The following is a 20,010-nucleotide window of genomic DNA, read 5'->3' as shown; positions in this document are numbered from 1 at the left end:
CTGAATTAAGAAGAATAGGACACCTTGATACATGGTTCCAGCAAGATGGAGCTACTGCTCACACAGCCAATATCAGCATGAATAGATTGCAACAGTTGTTTCTGGGTCGACTCATTTCTCACTTTGGTAATATCTCCCAGAACCCCGGATTTATCAGTTCCAGATTTCTTTCATTGGGGCTACCTCAAGGAGGAGGTCTGTTCCACTCGCAAGGAGACAATTGAGGAATTACAGCATCCATGATGAAATTGCAGCCATTCCGTGTGACATGCTGGCACGTGTGATGGATAGTTTCCTGAGTCGAGTACACACTTGTGAAGTGAATGGAGGGCATTTACCAGATATAATTAAAAAAATAAACATCTGTGGCATTAAAGTAAGTGGCAAAATGTGTACATTGTTTGCAAATAAACTGCATTTCTAGGTATGCAAACATTCTTCTATAATTCGTTGTTCTTTTTGTATCATACATTTTGCTCCACCTTGTACTATTTGACCATTATAAAATCTGATTCCAAAAGTAATTAAGGTAATGAAGACATAACTAAACCAAACTGAAAACATGTTACATGTACTTTATTTTGTGATAGCTTACCAGTACCTAATTTCGTGATAGCGGATACCTATTTCCATGATAGTCAATGTTCCATCCACAATATTTATTCTTTATCACTGCTACATTCTCCTCCTCTTATACACACATCTAAAACATTTACTCGCTCTCACTGCCACTTTTTTCTTCTCTTGCTCGCTCATTGCACATAAATACACACTACCACCACCACCACCACCACCACCACCACCACCACCACCACCACCACAACCACCACCACCACCACCAATCTACAGATTTGTAGTTTTAATGGTACTGGTACCAGTGAAGACAAAAGCAGTTCGTATTGTTTTAATATAACCATAACCATTCCATGCAGCATTCCTTTGGTTTTTTACGGTCTTTTAAGTAGGTTATTTTACAATGCTGTATTAACATCTTAGGTTATTTAGCGTCTAAATGAGATGAAGATGATAATGCCGGTGAAATGAGTCTGGGGTCCAGCACTGAAAGTTACCCAGCATTTGCCCAAATTGGGTTGAGGGAAAACTCCTGAAAAAACCTCAATCAGATCATTTTCCCCAACCGAGATTCGAACTCAGGCCACGTGGTTTCGCGGCCAAACGCACTAACTGTTACTCCACAGGTGTGGACGCATTTCTTTGTATCATTCTCAGTTTGCATTATTGACTTAGCAGCCACCTGTAATGCTCTGGGTATTTACTGTATTGACTTGCTCTGCTTTATCAAATCTTGTTCCTTCTTTCTTGCTCTAATAATTGAAAGATGCAAATGGTAGCGTGTTGTTATTATTATTATTATTATTATTATTATTATTATTATTATTATTATTATTATTATTATTATTATTATTATAACAAAAGCTGGCAGCATGTGGCAACACTTAATCTCTCCATACCGCTCCACATGGAGTTGCTGAATAATACCGGTACCAGATAATTATAACAAACTTATATTTGGTTGTGTCGAGATTCTTACTGGCTATCGATTTCAAAGACGACGCCCAACAATCATTTAGGTCATAAAGAAATGAAGAAAACCTTTGTTTTTGTAGCACCGTTGTTTTGATATAGAATACATATTTTTCCGCACAAAGTATGGGCACCCATGCCAGGATCCATGATGAAACAACAAAAGAAGAATGACAGAATTTAGAATGCTTATTATAACAAGACTGTAAGCTACAGCTGAATGCTAATGTTATTGGTCCATGAACCAATATAAATTGTGCAAGCACGCCCAATGACGCGACCTTGCTATGGTCATGAGGGCGTCAAAGTTACGTATAAAATTAGATGTGCTACGCTGCTTCTCTCAGTAATATCAGATAATAGAGACTTGTGATACACTTTGAGTGAACCGTAGTGAAAAAAATTGTGAGCCAGGAGTAATTTCGGAATGTTGCTTCATATGAAGAGAAAATAATATATTGGATGCCTTTCATTAATTACTTCTCTCATCACCATCACCATCATCATCATCATCATCATCATCATCAGTCTGTTAAGCTGAAGAATATGCGAAGTTCGGAAATTTGTGCGACTTTTCAGCTTTGTTCAAAATAAATTCGGTAAAAAATACTGAAGTTCTTTTCGTAATGATTGATTGACAAATGATAAGTACAAGGATTGGCGACTTAGAGAGGATGGACTTTCTTGCAATTGAAATTAAATATGATGGCATTAAACATGATCATTTGGCATTAGAGAAGAACAAAGAAAATTCAAGAATACAAAGTAGGAAAAATTATATTATGAAATTCATGCCCCCATGATATTCAGTTGAACATGATAAAGTTACAGCAACTGAGTTGACCTTAACATAATATGATATTATTATAGTTTAAAACTTTACCATCCCTACAGTTCACAAGATTGTGGTAATAAATTTTACTCTTGTGTTTTATACAGTAGCCAAAAAAAAAAAAAAAAAAAAAAAAAAAAACTGTGGGTGAATCAGAAGTGAAGTTCTTGTTACAGGTATACTTTTACCTCTTACCATTGACAGAGAAAAGGTTCTAAATGGCCTAAAAAAGTATCCCATTTTCATTTGGTTCAGGTGCCTCAAATGAGAGTACTAGAGGCATTTCTCAATAGTGGAGACACATTTTTCTGCAAAAAATGTAGTGATGTTCTCGACTTATATGAAGATAGTAATGAAAGTGCAAAGATTATTTCAAATAAAATCAAGTAAATTTTTCTGAAAATGGACCTAGTTTAAATAACATTCTAGCTTAGTCAGCTGGCAATGAATCTGTTTATTTTTTTTCCCTGATGGTGGGTACTGTATTTGACTATTCGTCATTCACACATATGAAGCCAGTTGTGTAGACTAATTTACCAACAAAGTCTTTGCCTATGGTGCGCCATAAGAGATTGGTCTATGCTACACCTGGGATGAGATGAGATGATGATCGATGCCACAAAAGAAACAGAGAAACTCCTTATTTTACCTGAACCATGGGCTTGCCCAATCAGTACAAGTTATAAATCTGGGTACACCAGAGATCGAACCGTTCACAGGATTATAGGTCCAGCAGTCAAATCACTAGACCTCTATGACGACTCTCGTCTGTTACTACAGTAAATACAATTCTGTGTTCAGAAAAATTAAAGACGAAAATCCTAATATAGTAAAGGTTAATTGTTATTGCTACTTCTCATTGATTTTTTTTTAAATTGGGTTATTTTACGACGCTGTATCAACATCTAAGGTTATTTAGCGTCTGAATGCTGGTGATATGAGTCTGGGGTCCAACACCGATAGTTACCCAGCATTTCCTCGTATTGGATTGAGGGAAAACCCCGGAAAAAACCTCAACCAGATAACTTGTCCCGACCGGGAATCAAACCCGGGCCACCTGGTTTCGCGACCAGACGTGCTGACCGTTACTCCACAGGTGTGGACCACTTCTCATTGATGCTATGGCTGATATGTACAGTAGGTTTGCAATGATATGTACAGACCCAGAAACAAAATTTGGGCCACTTAAATTTTCTAAGTTCCAGTTGTAATATACTGCACATGTTCAGTACTTACAAATTTTTGCAGAATTTTCTAAGTTGTAGATTCAATGCATTACACATGCTCAATGCTCCAAAGAGTGTACACACGAGATTGCTTTGGCAGTTATTGAAATTCATTTTACTTCTGTTGTTTTAGTAACCCGAAATGCATTTGAAAAGATGGGATGAAAAGTGATCTATTTTTAATAGTAGATAAATATAGTATGCACCAAAACAAACAGTACTGAAATTATTTCTCATCTGCTGTCCACGGTTCCCTAGCAACGAAGTATTTATTTATTGTATACAATAGTTTGACATATTGTTGTATTGATTTCTGCAGTTATGGTTCTCACAATAGAGGAGAAGATGTTTATTGTCGAGTATTATTTCCAGTCATACGGAATACTGAAATTACAAACATATTCTGAAAATCAAGATGTCATAACATGCAGGGCGACATAAAAGTGAACCTGTACGACAGAACTTCTCGACAATTTATTGTTGACATTATTGTGTTATTTAGTGCCGAATTGTTAAATCACTCCTGGTACTGCTCTTTAACATGGCGCAAGCTCTGCCCATTCTGACGTCTCACTTGACGGAAATAATGCTCGACTATAAACACCTTCTTCTCTGTTGTGAGAATCATAATTTACAGAAATCAACACAACACTGAATTCACAATACGTCAAACTATTGTATAAAAGAAAGAAATACTTCGTTGTTATGAAACATGGACAGCAGATGAGCAATAATTTCAGTATTGTTTGTTTTGGCGCATGCCGTATTTAAAAATCGTGCAGTACAATAGAATGATGATAAACGAAATTAACCTGCATAATCAATTTAAAAGGACTCTTTCCTAAACAGCATCCGAACCCTAAACTTCATAGTCTACAAGCAAGCACACTAGCACAGAGCTATCAGAATGCTTGTGATGAACTGTTGTAATCGGGGTTGTCACATTGTATTGTGTTTGTTACATAATAGTACTTCGGCATCATAGTTGGTGAACATAGCTGTAAGCAGTGCTGTCATGGTAATTTTTTTCTTGGCCATACGCCCCACCCCATGTTTTCTCCCATGAAATATATTTTACTCCCCTCTCTCTATCTCTCTGACTGTTATTTTATGATTTTTTTAATATTAAAGAAGACGTAAAGAAATTGTTTTGCTTTACATTTTAATTGTACAACAAGTTTGATTTAAAGAATACACCATGTAGCACCACCGTAGATGCACACTTGTCTCGATGTATCTTGGAGCGTGTATTTGCAGCATTTCTTGTTTTTCAACCATTATTTTATATAATTCTGGATTCCAGTGCTGCAGAGGTGGACAGTTTTTTTTTATGAACATCAAACAAAATAGGTACATTAGGAACAGCAAGAGATAATCTAAGATCTATACAGATCTCTGCGTACAAAACTTAGGCACCCATATGCCATATGGCTTCATATAGACAAAATTTTCTTTTCCCCCATACAATTAATTAAAAAAATTGTTGGTTCCCATATGATGTATGGCTCTGTATGACCTCCATGACAGCGCTGGCTATAAGCATTGTCACTCAAAAGTGGCTAATGGATCTAAATGTTGTGACTGTATGAATGTGTTTCATCCTAGCTGTGCGACATTAAATAATGTTCAAATTTTGGACAAAAATTTGTTAAAATGCTGTGATATTGGTCATTAAGTTAAAGGGATTGATATAGAAAACTAGAATATTCGAATAATGATGAACTAAGTTTATGTGATGCATTAAAGGAATTATCAGATAATAATAATAATAAAATTGACCTAAGAATACTTGAATATATTCTAAATCAAAATAATAATAATAATTGAATTACGTTAAAAGATTAACATATAAATATTCCATTATATAATGGTTCTCCTTAACCCAAACCCATCTGCTGTCGCCAAATGTCCCTGTCCATAGCATCATCATCATATAGTCCTTTTCTCTGTATGCTCCATCAAACCCCATCCAACCAAAATTTTCGTGGTCTATCCCTTCCTCTTGTCCCTTCCACCGTCCAATTTAGTATCTTCCATGGTATTCTGTTATCAGTCATCCGTTTTAAATGCCCATACCAAATCAAACATTTTCCTTATATTATTTCTAAAATATTTCTGTCCACCTGCGTAATTTCTCTGATTCTATTATTTCGTATTTAAGATTTTTATCTCTGCTTGACTTCCTGCAAAAATTCATTACCATGGAATAATAATAATAATAATAATAATAATAATAATAATAATAATAATAATACCAGTAGGCCCTACTGTAATATTGTAACAATCTACCGCAACAACTACCTAGGTACAACCCCTGATCACATATATCGCATCCCCAGGATAATATTGCCGTAACTCCCAAAAATTGAATTTTGAGTTACAGGCAGTTTTGTAATCTTTATTTTTAATCATAAAACAGTAGAACTGTTGTATCTCTTAAGTTCCAGCGCAAAATCTGCAGGACTCATATTTGGTAATCGTGATTTTTCATACGATTTTTAAATGTTTATCTCGCATTTACTCAGAACTAACTTTTGATAGTTACGACAATATTATTGTAAGGGTGCAATATACAGTTTGTAATCAGGCGTTATTCCCGTTCTTTATTTTTTTTTTTACCGCGTTGTTAACTCTGTAGCATCTATTAGTGCTTTATGGTTGTGCTAACAGATAGAGTTACTTGCCAACAATGTTACGCTGAAACTTGTGTTCAGGTTACTGCCCAGAGACAGTCCTAACATACCGTATTGTATTTTATATTTTTAAAGATTGGCTAATTAATATTAACCCGGCACACTCACATTCATACAAATTTTCTGACTCTAGACACACGGATAATTTTTCTTCCAAAAAAAAAAAAATTCACCGAGAGCCCCGAACCCGGGACCTCCAGATCTGGAAGCCAGCATGCTAGCCAACAGGCAGTCGCTATTTACTTTAGCGGACCTGTAGCGAGATTCCATATTTCTGGTTGGCCATTCTGATAAACTGTAGTCTGCCTGAAGCAGAGTCACCAATATAGGAATTTTATCGCTAAATCTGGTGTTCTTCCATGTTAGTTTAGAAGAGGTAAATTTTATAAAAGCTGTATTTTTAATAACAGGGATTTAGCGGTGGTTTGAATCCTCACAGAGACAAAACAATCTCCTTTTACATTAATATATCAATGTAGCGACTCCTGCTCTGTTGCATAGAGAGTTTTCAAGAATATATATATGGCAACATTGTTCTCATATTATTTCTGCAAGAAGAAATAATGAAGTCGTGCACTTACTCGTGACGGTTCAAAATGATCAAATTAAAAGAGTACTATACTGTTCTTGTTGTTCAAAATGTAGGATGGTACTTCCAAAACAAGTATAGTGCCGGTAGACGTAATAGTTTATTTAATGATATTTCCAACTGCAATGGTTATTCAGCGTTGAAATTCAACGTGGACATGAAATGTCCGATGAATTTATCCTGAAGCACTTTATCAGAGTAAGGTTGCTTTACGTGCCGTAACCCTACTACACGTCTCCCACCTTTACTTCCCTTCCAGGGGAAGCTATTCTAATTTAAAGATTTGATAGCCCTATAAAATCCATTGCCGTAGGCCGGTTTCTTTAACGTTATTTTTGAGCACTGTTTTTTCCTTACAATTATTCACATAATAAATTAAATTGTGCAGCAATAATAATAATAATAATAATAATAATAATAATAATAATTATTATTATTATTATTATTATTATTATTGCGCTTTGGGGAAATTTTCAAAAGATTATGGTGTCATTCTAGGGAATTCTGGCACTCATTTGGGGTAATTTCCTATTCTTAATATGGCTACCTTGACAATATTGACGTGTCTCCCGTACGAGACGAGACACGTCAATATTGTCAGTCTTGCCTGATAACAATTGTTATTTCTTATTGTGCTTTATTGTCCTGTGTTCTAAACCGCCTGATTCGAGTGGGTCTACTATGAATAGTACAATTTTATTTCTACGAATTGTATACAGGACGCTTGTACCATCTTATGTCACGTGACTGCTAAGAGCGTAGGGAAATCCCCAATATCGATTTCCGGAAGTAAGTTGTAGTCTGTGTTGTATCAGCTTTCAAGTATATGCATATCTTGCATTCGAGCTCGAAGCGATAGTTGACCTTGTTGCGGCTTTCAGTTACTGTGCGCCAGTAAGTCGTTCTCGCACGTAACGGTAGTAATAGTCCAGTGCAGTGTTTTGATGTACATGTATTACACAAATTACGCGTTCCGTTGATAAGTGTTGGTGCATTATATAAAGCGTTCGTGCTTTAAATAGGTATAGCAGTTAGAGGTGGTGGTTGTTGTTATTTTATTTATTTATTTATTATTTTTTTTTGGTCTCTCCTGACAATGGCTTGTTTGTAACCTACTTCTGACGTTGGGGCGCCTGGAAGGCGGAGTTACACGGACTACACTGATATTATGATGGGATGATTATAAAGTGCCAGAAGAGACCTTAAAACTAAGCCTAACCTAATTTCCAGACCATGGACGAACACAGGAACATTCCCCTTTAAGGAAAAATTCCCGTGTTCTAATCGAGAATCGAACCCGGGACCTCATGAACTGTAGTCAGAAACTCTGACCACTAGCCCATGAGGCTGGTCCTATGAGAATAAGTAGTTTTAGTGAAGTTGTAACATAGCCTACAATAGTTTTATTGGCGTTAATTAAGTAGTCTACCCGTAAGCCTACATCAGATGTCTCTGAAAACTTGGGAGGGAACAAGAAAATTTCAGTATAGTAGCCTACGGCAGTAGCATATTCACCAATCACAATATAGATTTTTACAAATCATGGCGTCGTCAATCTTATTTCTAGGTCATACTCTGGTTTGTAATTATATTGTAGGCATTTTTGTGAATTTGTAAACATTGTTACTGCAGGACATCTGCTGACACGCGTTAAAAAGGATTACAACTAAGATAGTACAACAGCAAAATAATAATAATAATAATAATAATAATAGAAATGTTCTTAATAGCAATAACGACGTATATGCCTTCACAATTTCATATTAGTACTTTTATGCAAGGTCTAAAGACATAAATTCCTCTACAGTATATGGTATATGATGCAGCAACAACCTGTTGACTGTGCTTTTAAATTTCTTTTGTTTAGGCCTACTGCGTATTATGGAGCTTAGATTTTAATATATATGTTTATGCCTCTATGTAAAATAATTTTAAGACTTGTGGTAATTCTAGAGTGAACAAATGGATATGACTTGATGTTCTTGTTTGATGCACGTGATTGTTTGAATTCAGTTTTAATTTTGCTTTGTTTTTATGAATGAAAAACACTGTTTCTAGAATATATAGTAGGCTATACAAGGCATGCAGTGGCGTCTCGTGACATTTTGACATAGGGATGCGATTTTTTAAATGATTAAAATACAGTAGTCTGCTTTCATTATATGCGGGAATTGCGTTCCTGGAAATAGCCGTTTATTGATGATTGAGTTGAATTTTCAAATTTTCTTTATAATTTCCTTGTAGCATAAGTTACAAGGATATTTACCGGGCCGAAGCCCGACCGTGTTTAGATAAAACACGAAAGACGAAAATGCATAGAACGAGACCGAATACACTGTTGTTAATACAGTAAATCAAAATAAGCTTCATAGTTTTCTTTTAGGTTTAACAATATTTCTTCAAGGAGCGAATTTGCAAAGTTGGTAAATTGTGTGTGATCAAGCAACTCGAAAGTTTCAATTTGGAATTTTAGAAAACTTTTGAATAATATCAATTCTGAGAACATGCAGGATTTCATTGAACAATCGCCTATACACAATTTTCTTATCCTCTCCAGGAAGTGCATCCAGCCGTGATCTTTCAGATTGAGGATAATTTTCAGCAGCAAAATCATCCAGATGTTCCCAAAATTCCTGAAAGTAATTTCTCAGTCCTTGCTTGTACTCCTCGAAATTAAGAACATCTGTTGCTTTTTGAAACAAAATATCAGAATGTGGGAATATTGCAGCGAATAATATTAGCAGAAATTAAAATCAAAATCCTTAACAGTCCTCGTGCACAAACAACAGTTTCGTGATTCCATTCACAATCTTCATTATCTATTATTGATTCAAATAAACATTCCAACTTTGATGATTTGGAGAAAAAACTCTAAAATCCGGGAAGAGTAGTGAAGACACTTTTACTTGATTCATAAAATTGGCACACTGAGTTAAGACGAGTTTTGTAGGCAAGCATACACAAGAATCCCTGACTTATAGTGGCTGCGAAATTTTGCATGTAAATGATTATGTTCTCCCGCCATCACATCTGCTCCATCGTAGGTTGAGCAATAACTTTATCATTGTAATCAAAATCGTTAATGACTTAGAGAGCATTTGCAGACTCTCCATGCTGACTTCTGTTCCTTTTTAAACTCCTTCAATGTCGCCATCTTTTGTTACATATCGCAGAATTGAAGATAACTGCGATTTCATGCTATGTCAGAGTTCTCATCCAGAATTAAAGCTACGATAGTGTTTTACAATCCTCTTTCCTAATTTTATTATCCATGACTTCGCTACTGAAAATATCAAGTCACTCTGAAATTTCTGAATTGAAAGTGAAATGAAACGAAACATAGTGCAGTATTCTAAGTATGTTTTCTGTAAATTGTCTTGCCTTGCAATCTCATTAAAAAAATTGCCTTTATTCTTTGAGGATTTACTCTCGTCATGCCCTCTAATGCAAGACTAATTTTCCAAGACCCGTATAGAATGGCCAAGAATTGTTCTGTTCTGTCGAACAAGTTTGCTATGCTTTTTAATAGAAAGCTTATACTGATCACTTAAAGCAAATTCAATACTTAGGGTTTTGACAAAGAAATGCAGTTGTTTTTCCACACTTGTTGTGACTTGCAGAGTCTTTGTGTCGTTTTATGGATCTGTAAATATTATTTAAATCACTATAATCTGTATAATTCCACACAGATTTTTCACGAGAAAATAATAAACAAAGGCGCAAAAAAGTTTATCATCCCTATACGTCTACAGCCAGTTTTATCATCATTAACAACACAGAAGTTTCTGGTTCGGCAAACTTATCTGCAGATGCAGTTCTTAAATTACATAGGTTATTCTGTCACTTTCAAGCTTTCACTTGAAAGTTGTGGCAAAATTACACATTTAGGGCCTACAGTTATACAGAATGTTGTAGGTTAACTTTAAGGAACTATAAATAAAGCACAGCTCTCACAAATAATTTTTAAAAGAAGTATTACTATTAGCAATACAAAATATGTCATGCAGCAAAGTTATAAAACACACAGAAAAATTGAATATAAGCACACGCGCATCGCCAAATGCGAAACCTAGATCACATCCCTTGGTAACGGTATAAGTGACGTTCTTCCACTCAGCAGTTGCCTGTTTTCATATAGCTCAACACTGATGTGACGGACACTGTCACATTTTGCCACGCAGGCGCAGGACAGTTATGCATAATCTACATCGCATCCTCAGCACAGTGACGTTCTTCCACTCAGCAATTGAATGTTGTCTCGCTCTGACATACTCCTGCCGATGCGACATACACAGTCACATTTTTTGGGAGTAAGGACTCGCCGTTAATAAATTGGCATGGGCGCGCACCTTTGTCACTTCGTGTAATATATTTCCATTGCTGTAGCAGCGACATTTAAAATTTGAAAGTAATCTTAAAATAATAATTATTATGTGTAATTGGTATAACATGATACATACAAAATAAAGTACCGGTAAATAACGATAAATATATTGTTTGTTCAGAAAAATTCAGGGGATGCGACACATCATCCACATCCATGCACACTACGCCTCTGAAGGCATGGGCAAAATTTTGAGTTCTCTAAAAATTGCTTTACTCTGCGTTCTTATAGCTAGGCCTACTTATTTCATAATTTCATTGTAGCTTAAAAATTTCCGTGGTAAATACTGTATCTGTAAGTTAAGTACTTACTGGTTCTTTCCTTTCGAGAAAAATACATTCCAAAAACACCCCCATTTTTGCCCCAAAAATGAAAATACTAATAAAAAAGAGCGCAAAATATTAAAATCTGAAATAACGTAAAAAAAAATAAATAAACTCTCAACTTTCGCAAGTAAATTCAAAAGACAAAAAAATTTGCAAAAACAAATCATATGGTTACGTGGAATATGCATGTAGATCATTAAGTCGTAAACAGTTGGATACAGAAAGAGTGTAAATGATCACAATGATCTAATGAGGTACGAGGACACATATCAGAACACTTGCAAGGAACAGATTAAATTGTTTTATCATTGAGTCCACTTGAGCGTGTTATCTTTTTTTTGTTTGGAACACAGGTCACATACATTATCATTTCTCATTATCCATGACCCAAGACAATTTATATTATGTGTAGTCTACTTTTTGTCATTTACTAATGACACATTTCTTTAGTGATGATTGATGTCGCACATTAAGCTTATAATATGTCGTAACAGCATTGAATTCTATGTATCTTACTTAATTCTTGTTCATTAGCTACAGCACTACTGGTACTGTGACTTAGACACTGTAAGTTACTGCGTATGGTACGCATTTTCATTTTATTTGCACGATCTACTGTTATTTTGTTTTATACATTGTAAAAATTTCATTAAGGGTATTATTGTAAAATAATTTGTGTTTAAAAATTACTCAATATGAAGATAAATGTGCATAATTATAAAACAAATGTTATGATAAAAAAAATACTACCGTACTTTGAATATGAATATTTACCTACCCTTATATATCTCATTGATAAATTAAAAATTCATCACATCTTATTACAGAAGTTTCACTTTTCTCTGTTTGTCCTTTGTGTCGTGCTTTATGCTTGATTGGCTTACTATGCTTACATTTACTGTATATCCAAGGTTCGCGACTTGAAATCTCCCTGAGACGACATATTGTAAAGTGATACAAATTCTTAGCATTGCTTCCTGTAGAAGTGAAATAAAGCCTGGAGTGTCTTGTCGTAGGTTTATAGCACTTACATGTGAAGCCTGTTTAACACACTTCAATTCTGAACTGCTGTTCTCTCAGCTACTATACACTTAATTTAATATTGCTTTTAGAGTACGAAACTTAGTTATTTATGTAAACTGATAGAGGAATGTTAGAGTATGATTTGATAAAGAAACGAAGTCAGAGGAAACATGTCCAAGAATTTTGCATGTACCAAACTCTTAGCTATTAGCTAAAGCATGTCTGAACCACCAGTGTATCAATTTGACATACTCTTGTATATCTTGTTCACTGTGTCACGTGCATATCACTTATGAATTCAGTTTCATAGTGTCATTGCTGCTTACTATCAGTTGTAATCGACATACACAGTCTTCATTATCATCACTGACACTACTACAAGATTGTCACTTTACTATTACTATCATTATTACCATCATATAGTAATCCCTACCATTAAGTGCAGTCACTGCTATTACTATTACCGATACCATTGTCACTACAATCACTGCTATTACTGTTACCACCACCACTATAATTGCTACCGGTACTATCATTACCATCACTGCTACCAGCACTTACTACTATGACCATACCACTGAAAGCATTAACACTGTTACTACTTCCATTACAGTACAACAATTACTACTATTGCTGCTGGTGCTGCTGCTGCTGCTGCTAGCACACTAACACAATCATTATAAATACTATTAGTACCTTCATCACCACTGCCACAATTATTATTATTATTATTATTATTATTATTATTATTATTATTATTATTATCATTATCATTATCATTATCATTATTATTATTATTATTATTATTATTATTATTATTATTATTATTGTCATTATTTGTAATTCTTGTCATTTGTGCTGAACTATTATTGGCCTCTGGCTGTTGTACAGCACACTAAAATATTAGTAAAAAAAAATTAATAATAATAATAATTAGCCTTCATGCTGATCGGATGTGTGAGTAGCTGCGCTTATTACACAGCATATTCCATCATCATTGTTTTCTTGGGATGACACCTAGCAAGGATGTCTGACCTACTTGTTGGGGTCTTCTATGGAAGACAGAAATGTTTGAAATATGTGGGGCCCTGTGGTCTACGTTTCCATTTGGACTGCATCAATATTGTGATGCAGAATGTGATATATATATATATATATATATATATATATATATATATATATATATATATATATATATATACGCAATGTGGTAGTTCTTCGTACAAGTGCCAAAATGTGTTAGTGCGTCTAAGTCTTCACATAGTGACAACACACTGGTTCGATCCAGTAATGCTGCTGCTGGGAAAAAGGTGATATCTCCACTGTGTGAATTGGTTCTTCCTAATTTATCTGCAAGGGCAACTGAAGGTCTTTCGGTACAAATTGAAACTGTTAGACTCAACAGTGTATCATTAATCGATATGGTTAGTGATATTTTAGAATATGTAAAGAGTCTACAAAAAGACATGAGTGAGTTAAAGAATGAAAATGTTGCGCTTAAGCTTCAAGTGTGTGAATTATTATCTAAGGGTTGCTCTCCCCTTAGATCAGATCATATTAATACCAATAATGGTCAACAATCTAATCAATCAAATTATTCCATTCTCAGTAAATCCTGTAGCAAAGTTTTGTCGCAGATTATAGCAGCTGATAATTCGAATGCTTGTAATTTCACTGACTCAGCAACCAGGAGGACTCTGCCTGCTGCTCCTATTACATTGAATCAGCATAACAAGCAATGCGAGCTTCCTGTGGCCAGTGTTCCAGTTGATCTTATTGATACAGAAGGCTTTCAATTAGCTACTAAGAAGAAGTACAGAAAACGTGAGCCTAATGTTGGAACATTGACTACGAGTACATTAGAAATGGTCTGAGAGAGAATTAAATCTAAATCACTTTTTGTCTCTAGGTTTAGCTCGAAAGTTAATGCAGTTAACATCGAGGACACTCTCAAGAATCAACTAAATTTAAGGTCCCTTGTGGTGACAAAATTAAAAACGAAATTTCAATCATATTCATCCTTCCACATCTCTGTGGATGAGAGAGATTTTGAGTCAATAAATAATGCCGAAATTTGGCTGGCTGGGTGCCTTATTGCATCTTTTTATGGCAAACTGAAACCTGAGCAACATTTTGCTCCCTCAGCTAATTCTGATTTTGTTTCTGTTGATTCTAGGGAAAATACCTCTTAAATTTGCCAAGCGACACATAATGTTCAATTCAAGTACCGTAATCATCTTGAAATCCATTATCAAAATGTCAGAGGATTAAATACAAAAATGGAGGAAATTTTTTGAAAATGTAATAAGTGATAATTATAAAATTATCTGTCTTACTGAAAGATGGCCACATGAGCTTGCAGAATACAATAATTCATTTCCTAACTATTATAATATTTTTCGTGGGGATAGAAAACTATATGATTCCAATAAAACTCGTAGTGGCAATGCATTAATAGCGGTCAACAACCAGATATCTGGTGTATATCCGAGACGTGACCTTGAATTTAACAGTGAATATGTATGGATTCAAATCCCTACAGAGGATAGTTATAATATTTTAATAGGCAGTCATTACTTTTCACCAGACATTGATCCTAAAATTTTAAAATCGTATCTTAATTTTCTTGAATTTAAGCTAGTCTCATACAATTATAGAATATTAATGCTTCGTAACATCAACACTCCTGATATGAATTGGACATCTGGTTGTTGTCCTAATGATATACATTATTATGCCAAAATTAAATCACAAGAGTTATTTTCATGCCTAAGTTTATATCAGCCTACAACAACTTAACTTTACAGTTAATAACAGAAACCTACTTGACTTAGTTTTTACTAATGTTTCTGAGCGTGATGTCATACTGGCCTTGCATTCTCTAGTCTTACAAGATAAATACCATCCATCCTTCTTAATAAATCTTGAAGTTAAACTATCTTACTCTAATCATAGTCAACAAAATTGTTTTCAAAATTATGCTCAAGGTGATTACTTGAATCTTTACACTAGCATATATAAGTGTAACTGGAATTGCGTGTACCAAGCCAATGACGTAAATGTAGCAACTAATTCACTATGTTTGATTGTTAAAAATGGAACATCTCAGTCAATTCCAGTCACAGTGACTAAAAGGTCTAAATATCCTGAATGGTTTTCAAACAGCTTACTTCAACTTATTAGGAAAAAAGATAAGGTGCACAAAAAATATAAAAGATTCAATACTGATGTGTATTACCAAACATTTTCTAATTATTATAGAAAACTAGTAAAATCTAAAATTAAAACCGATAAATTAATTTGGCTTAAAAATCGATGAAAACTTGAAAAATGAATCTAAGAAATTTTGGAAGTATCATTTCGTAAAACTGATAACCACCCATATGAATTAATTATTAAAGATAAGATTATTAAAGATATTGTCAATGCATTTGCTAACCATTTCAATTCAGTTCAGAAAAAGCATAATCTTGGGGCACAAAACAATAATAACAATTTTGTACAGACTGTCTATCTATACCTATAGTAACACATGATTATGTTAGGAAATCAATTAAAAAATTTAAGCCGACTAAATCAATGGGCACTGATGGTATTCAAAATTTTATAATAAAAGGGTGTTCTGAAATTCTTACACCTTTATTAGTTCACATATTTAACTTGAATTTTAAAACTGAGGTATTTCCATCATACTGGAAACAAGCAGCAGTTATTTGTCTTTAAAAATGACAAAAGGAGTACCGGTATAGTTAGTAACTACAGACCTATCTCTATTTTAAATACTTTCTCTAAAATTTTTGAAACTATAATTCGCAAACATATTTTTTTTTTTTTTTTTTTTTTTTTTTGTTAAAAACAAATTAAATTCTGCACAACACGGATTTACTAAATCCAAATCCACTACAACCAACTTAATCTCTTATTTGAATCAGATAGTACCAGTTGTTGAATCTCAGAGCCAAACAGATGCAATATATTTTGATTTCAGTAAGACGTTTGATGTAGTTCCACACTCTATTCTATTATCTAAATTAGATAATATAGGACTATCAGTAAGCTACGTAAACTGGTTTGAAAATTGTTTACACGATAGACAATCAAGTGTACGAATTTCGAATACTCTCTCTGATCCATTTAATATTATTTGTGGTGTGCTCCAGGGCTCAACTTTAGGACCTCTTATATTTTTAATCTTCATTGACTACATTTGCAAAATAATAAGTTCTGACTATCTGTTATTCGCTGATCTTAAAATTTTTCGAAAAATCAAAAGTAATGCTGGCCATCAATTTCTTCAAGATGACATAATTCAATTATCAATTGGCCAGTTGATAATGGGATGATGATTAATGAATCCAAAACTTACGTAATATCATTTTCAAGGAAACATGTACACTAAAATATAACTATCATCTAAAAATATATTAATTAACAGAAAAGATTGTATTAGAGACCTCAGTGTATTAATTGACAATAAATTATATTTCACAACAACATCAATTACCGGTATATTTATAACCATGCAATAAGAATGTTAGGAATACTTCGGCCAATTACTTATTCTTTTTCAACACCTGACTCTCTTTTAATACTATATTATACATTAGTGAAGTCGAAACTCGAATATGGATCTGTAGTTTGGAGCTATATTACAAGTACTGATTCAGCAAAACTGGAAAATATCAAAGGAAATTTATATCATTATGTTCGTACAGATTTCTGCCTAATAACTCCGGGTATAACTGTGATAAAAAATGCGACCACTTTAAATGTCGAAGCTTGTATACTAGACGTCATGATCTCTATTACTTATTCTTATGTAAGGTCCTTAAAGGTGACATTGTCAATCTTTCTTAAACAGTGTCAGCCTTCGTATTTCTATGAAGGACATGAGATATCATAAACTCTTCTATATTAGAAATTCTAAATCTTTCTCGCCGGTCTCCAGATGTATTAAAAATGCTAACATACATGTTGGCAATTTCGATATCCACTCAGTGTATAGAAGTATTAGAACATGGCAATGTCTTTGCTAATATTATTTGCATAATCTTTCTACACAAATTGGTAATACTTTTGTAAGAATCAACTCCTTTCCATAAAATATTAATTCTTGTAATACATCTTGATTACACAACTTTTAACACTGTATCACTTCGGAATATGTATGATAAGAACTTTCTTGTGTTCTTATCATACATATTCCGAAATTCTTGTAAATTAATTATTGTAATCTATGTTCTTCAATTTGTTGTTATCTCACTTATTTAATTTGTACCATAGTTGTTCATTTTATTGTATTAATCGTATCACTGTTGTGGACTTTTATTGGCCTGTAGCTGTTGTCCAGCACATAAATATCAATAAATAAAATAAAATTAATAATACTACAATACCACTACTACTGCCCCAATCACCATTATAATTATTACTGGTACTGCTGCTATTAGTACTGTCACTACAGTCATTAATACTATTACGCCTTCTGCTATTATTTCTGCTGCTTCTCTTACCAATGTTATGTCATCGCATCTAAGACTTCTACAATCAGGGGCATACACAAGGGAGGAGTTACTCCTGTCTGTTAATAAAACGTTCTGTCTCATCATTACGCTTCAAAATGGCAGAGAGACAATAGAGAGCGTGGCATATGGTGTCGTCGAGCTATGAAGAGAGAACATTTGACAATGGAGCATGCCGTGGACCATCTAGCGTATGCTACTCTCCGACAGGACTTCAATTGGAAAAATGTAATTTTCTCCGACAAGGTAAATAGCAATGATGGTCCTGCCCTAGTTTATCGTATGGATGGCCACCGATACGATGAACGCAATGTAGGACGACTTAACAGGTCGGGTCGCGTGTTGGGGATGGGTATCATACGATGGGGTTGGACTTCTCAAACGCATCCATGGCCGGTTTATGGCAGAAGTTACGAACACATTTTGGCAAATGTAATGATCCCTTCTGTCCGAGAACGATACCAGAAGGAACACTTTTATTCCAGCAGGATAATCACCTGGTACACACCGCCAACCGGATTCAAAGATGGTTTACGAGGAGGCCTGATGTCGACCTAGTCGACTGGCCTCCAAAATCACTAGATATGAATTTATTTTTTATTTTATTGGGTTATTTTACGACGCTGTATCAACATCTAGGTTATTTAGCGTCTGAATGGAATGAGGGTGATAATGCCGGTGAAATGAGTCTGGGGTCCAGCACCGAAAGTTACCCAGCATTTGCTCGTATTGGGTTGAGGGAAAATCCCGGAAAAAACCTCAACCAGGGAACTTGCCCCGACTGGGATTCGAACCCGGGCCACCTGGTTTCGCGGCCAGACGCGCTGACCGTTACTCCACAGGTGTGGACACCAGATATGAATCTGATTGCAAATTTGTTGGCTACAGTCAAACGGATCCTACGCTCTAATTGGGCAGAACAGCGACCTGTTCTGACTGCTGATTAATTTTGGAACAGAGTTCTAGATGCATGGGAGGAGGTGGCCATGAATTTAGACCTGTTCCATAATCTTGTGGACTCCATGCCGTGCAGAATGAGGGCAGTTGTTGATGCAGGTGGTTTGTGGACGAGATATTAGTCCCCACCACAGGCCTTTTTTGTTAATATATTAACAAATTGTTTGTTCTTTTGTTTATTTAATCATTTATTTATGTTTGATATGCGTCCTATTTTTTAGGATGTGAAACAAGTATTTTTTGTTTATACAGACCAGGTCCCGCCCATTAATAGCCAACAGGTGATGGGCAATAATATTTTTACAAGGCAGGCTTAACGAAGTTTATAAACAAATGCCATTTCACATTTAAAAACTAAAAAAAAAAAAAATAAAAATAAATAATAATTTTACTGTACCGGGAGGCGAACTCACAACCGCTGGTACGAAAATCAGATATCTTACCACTGGGCCACATACAGCTCTTAAGGTTCAACACTCATTGTAGACGGACGACTTTCAATGAAGAGACACCGCAACAATACCTTGTAGTGCGTTGCGTTTACACGAGTGAACCGCGTGATAGAACTTAGCATTTCTGTTGACCAAGTGTCGGCCCATTCTTTTTGCCATTAAGTGTACATAGTACACAGGAATCTTGAGTAATGATGCCTTAATCTCTCGTTGATTTTTCATCATGATATGGATGGTGATAATGACGTTGGCGATGGTGGAAGTTTTGTTTATGACGATTTTTAGAGATATTGGAGTGACAGTAGAAGAAGTGGAAGAATCTCAACTAGCAGTAGTAGTGGTAGTAGTTTAATGGCACTTTCAACTGCAGACGTTATTAAATGTCGAAATTCAACATGGGCGAGAAATGACCGACAAATTTTACCGGGAGCCCTCTATCAGGGACAGGATTCTTTTACACA

At 34.8% G+C, this 20,010-nt stretch overlaps 1 protein-coding gene across 1 annotated transcript in view; it reads left to right on the top strand.

Annotated features, from left to right (window-relative positions):
• The first annotated feature begins 13,832 nt into the window (after positions 1-13,832).
• The window catches only part of LOC138706091 (probable peptidoglycan muropeptide transporter SLC46), a 58,346-nt gene continuing 52,168 nt past the window's right edge, over positions 13,833-20,010 (top strand). The window contains exon 1 of the mRNA XM_069835042.1: positions 13,833-14,042. Within this exon, the coding sequence (XP_069691143.1) occupies positions 14,040-14,042 (3 nt within the window). The 5' untranslated portion in view covers positions 13,833-14,039. The remainder of the gene's footprint in view (positions 14,043-20,010) is intronic.

Source organism: Periplaneta americana, chromosome 9 (genome assembly GCF_040183065.1).
Source record: "Periplaneta americana isolate PAMFEO1 chromosome 9, P.americana_PAMFEO1_priV1, whole genome shotgun sequence".
In the NCBI taxonomy this organism is placed as follows: Eukaryota; Metazoa; Arthropoda; class Insecta; order Blattodea; family Blattidae; genus Periplaneta; species Periplaneta americana.
Note: the sequence above shows the minus strand (reverse complement) of the source record. Positions and strands in the feature narration are given on the sequence as shown.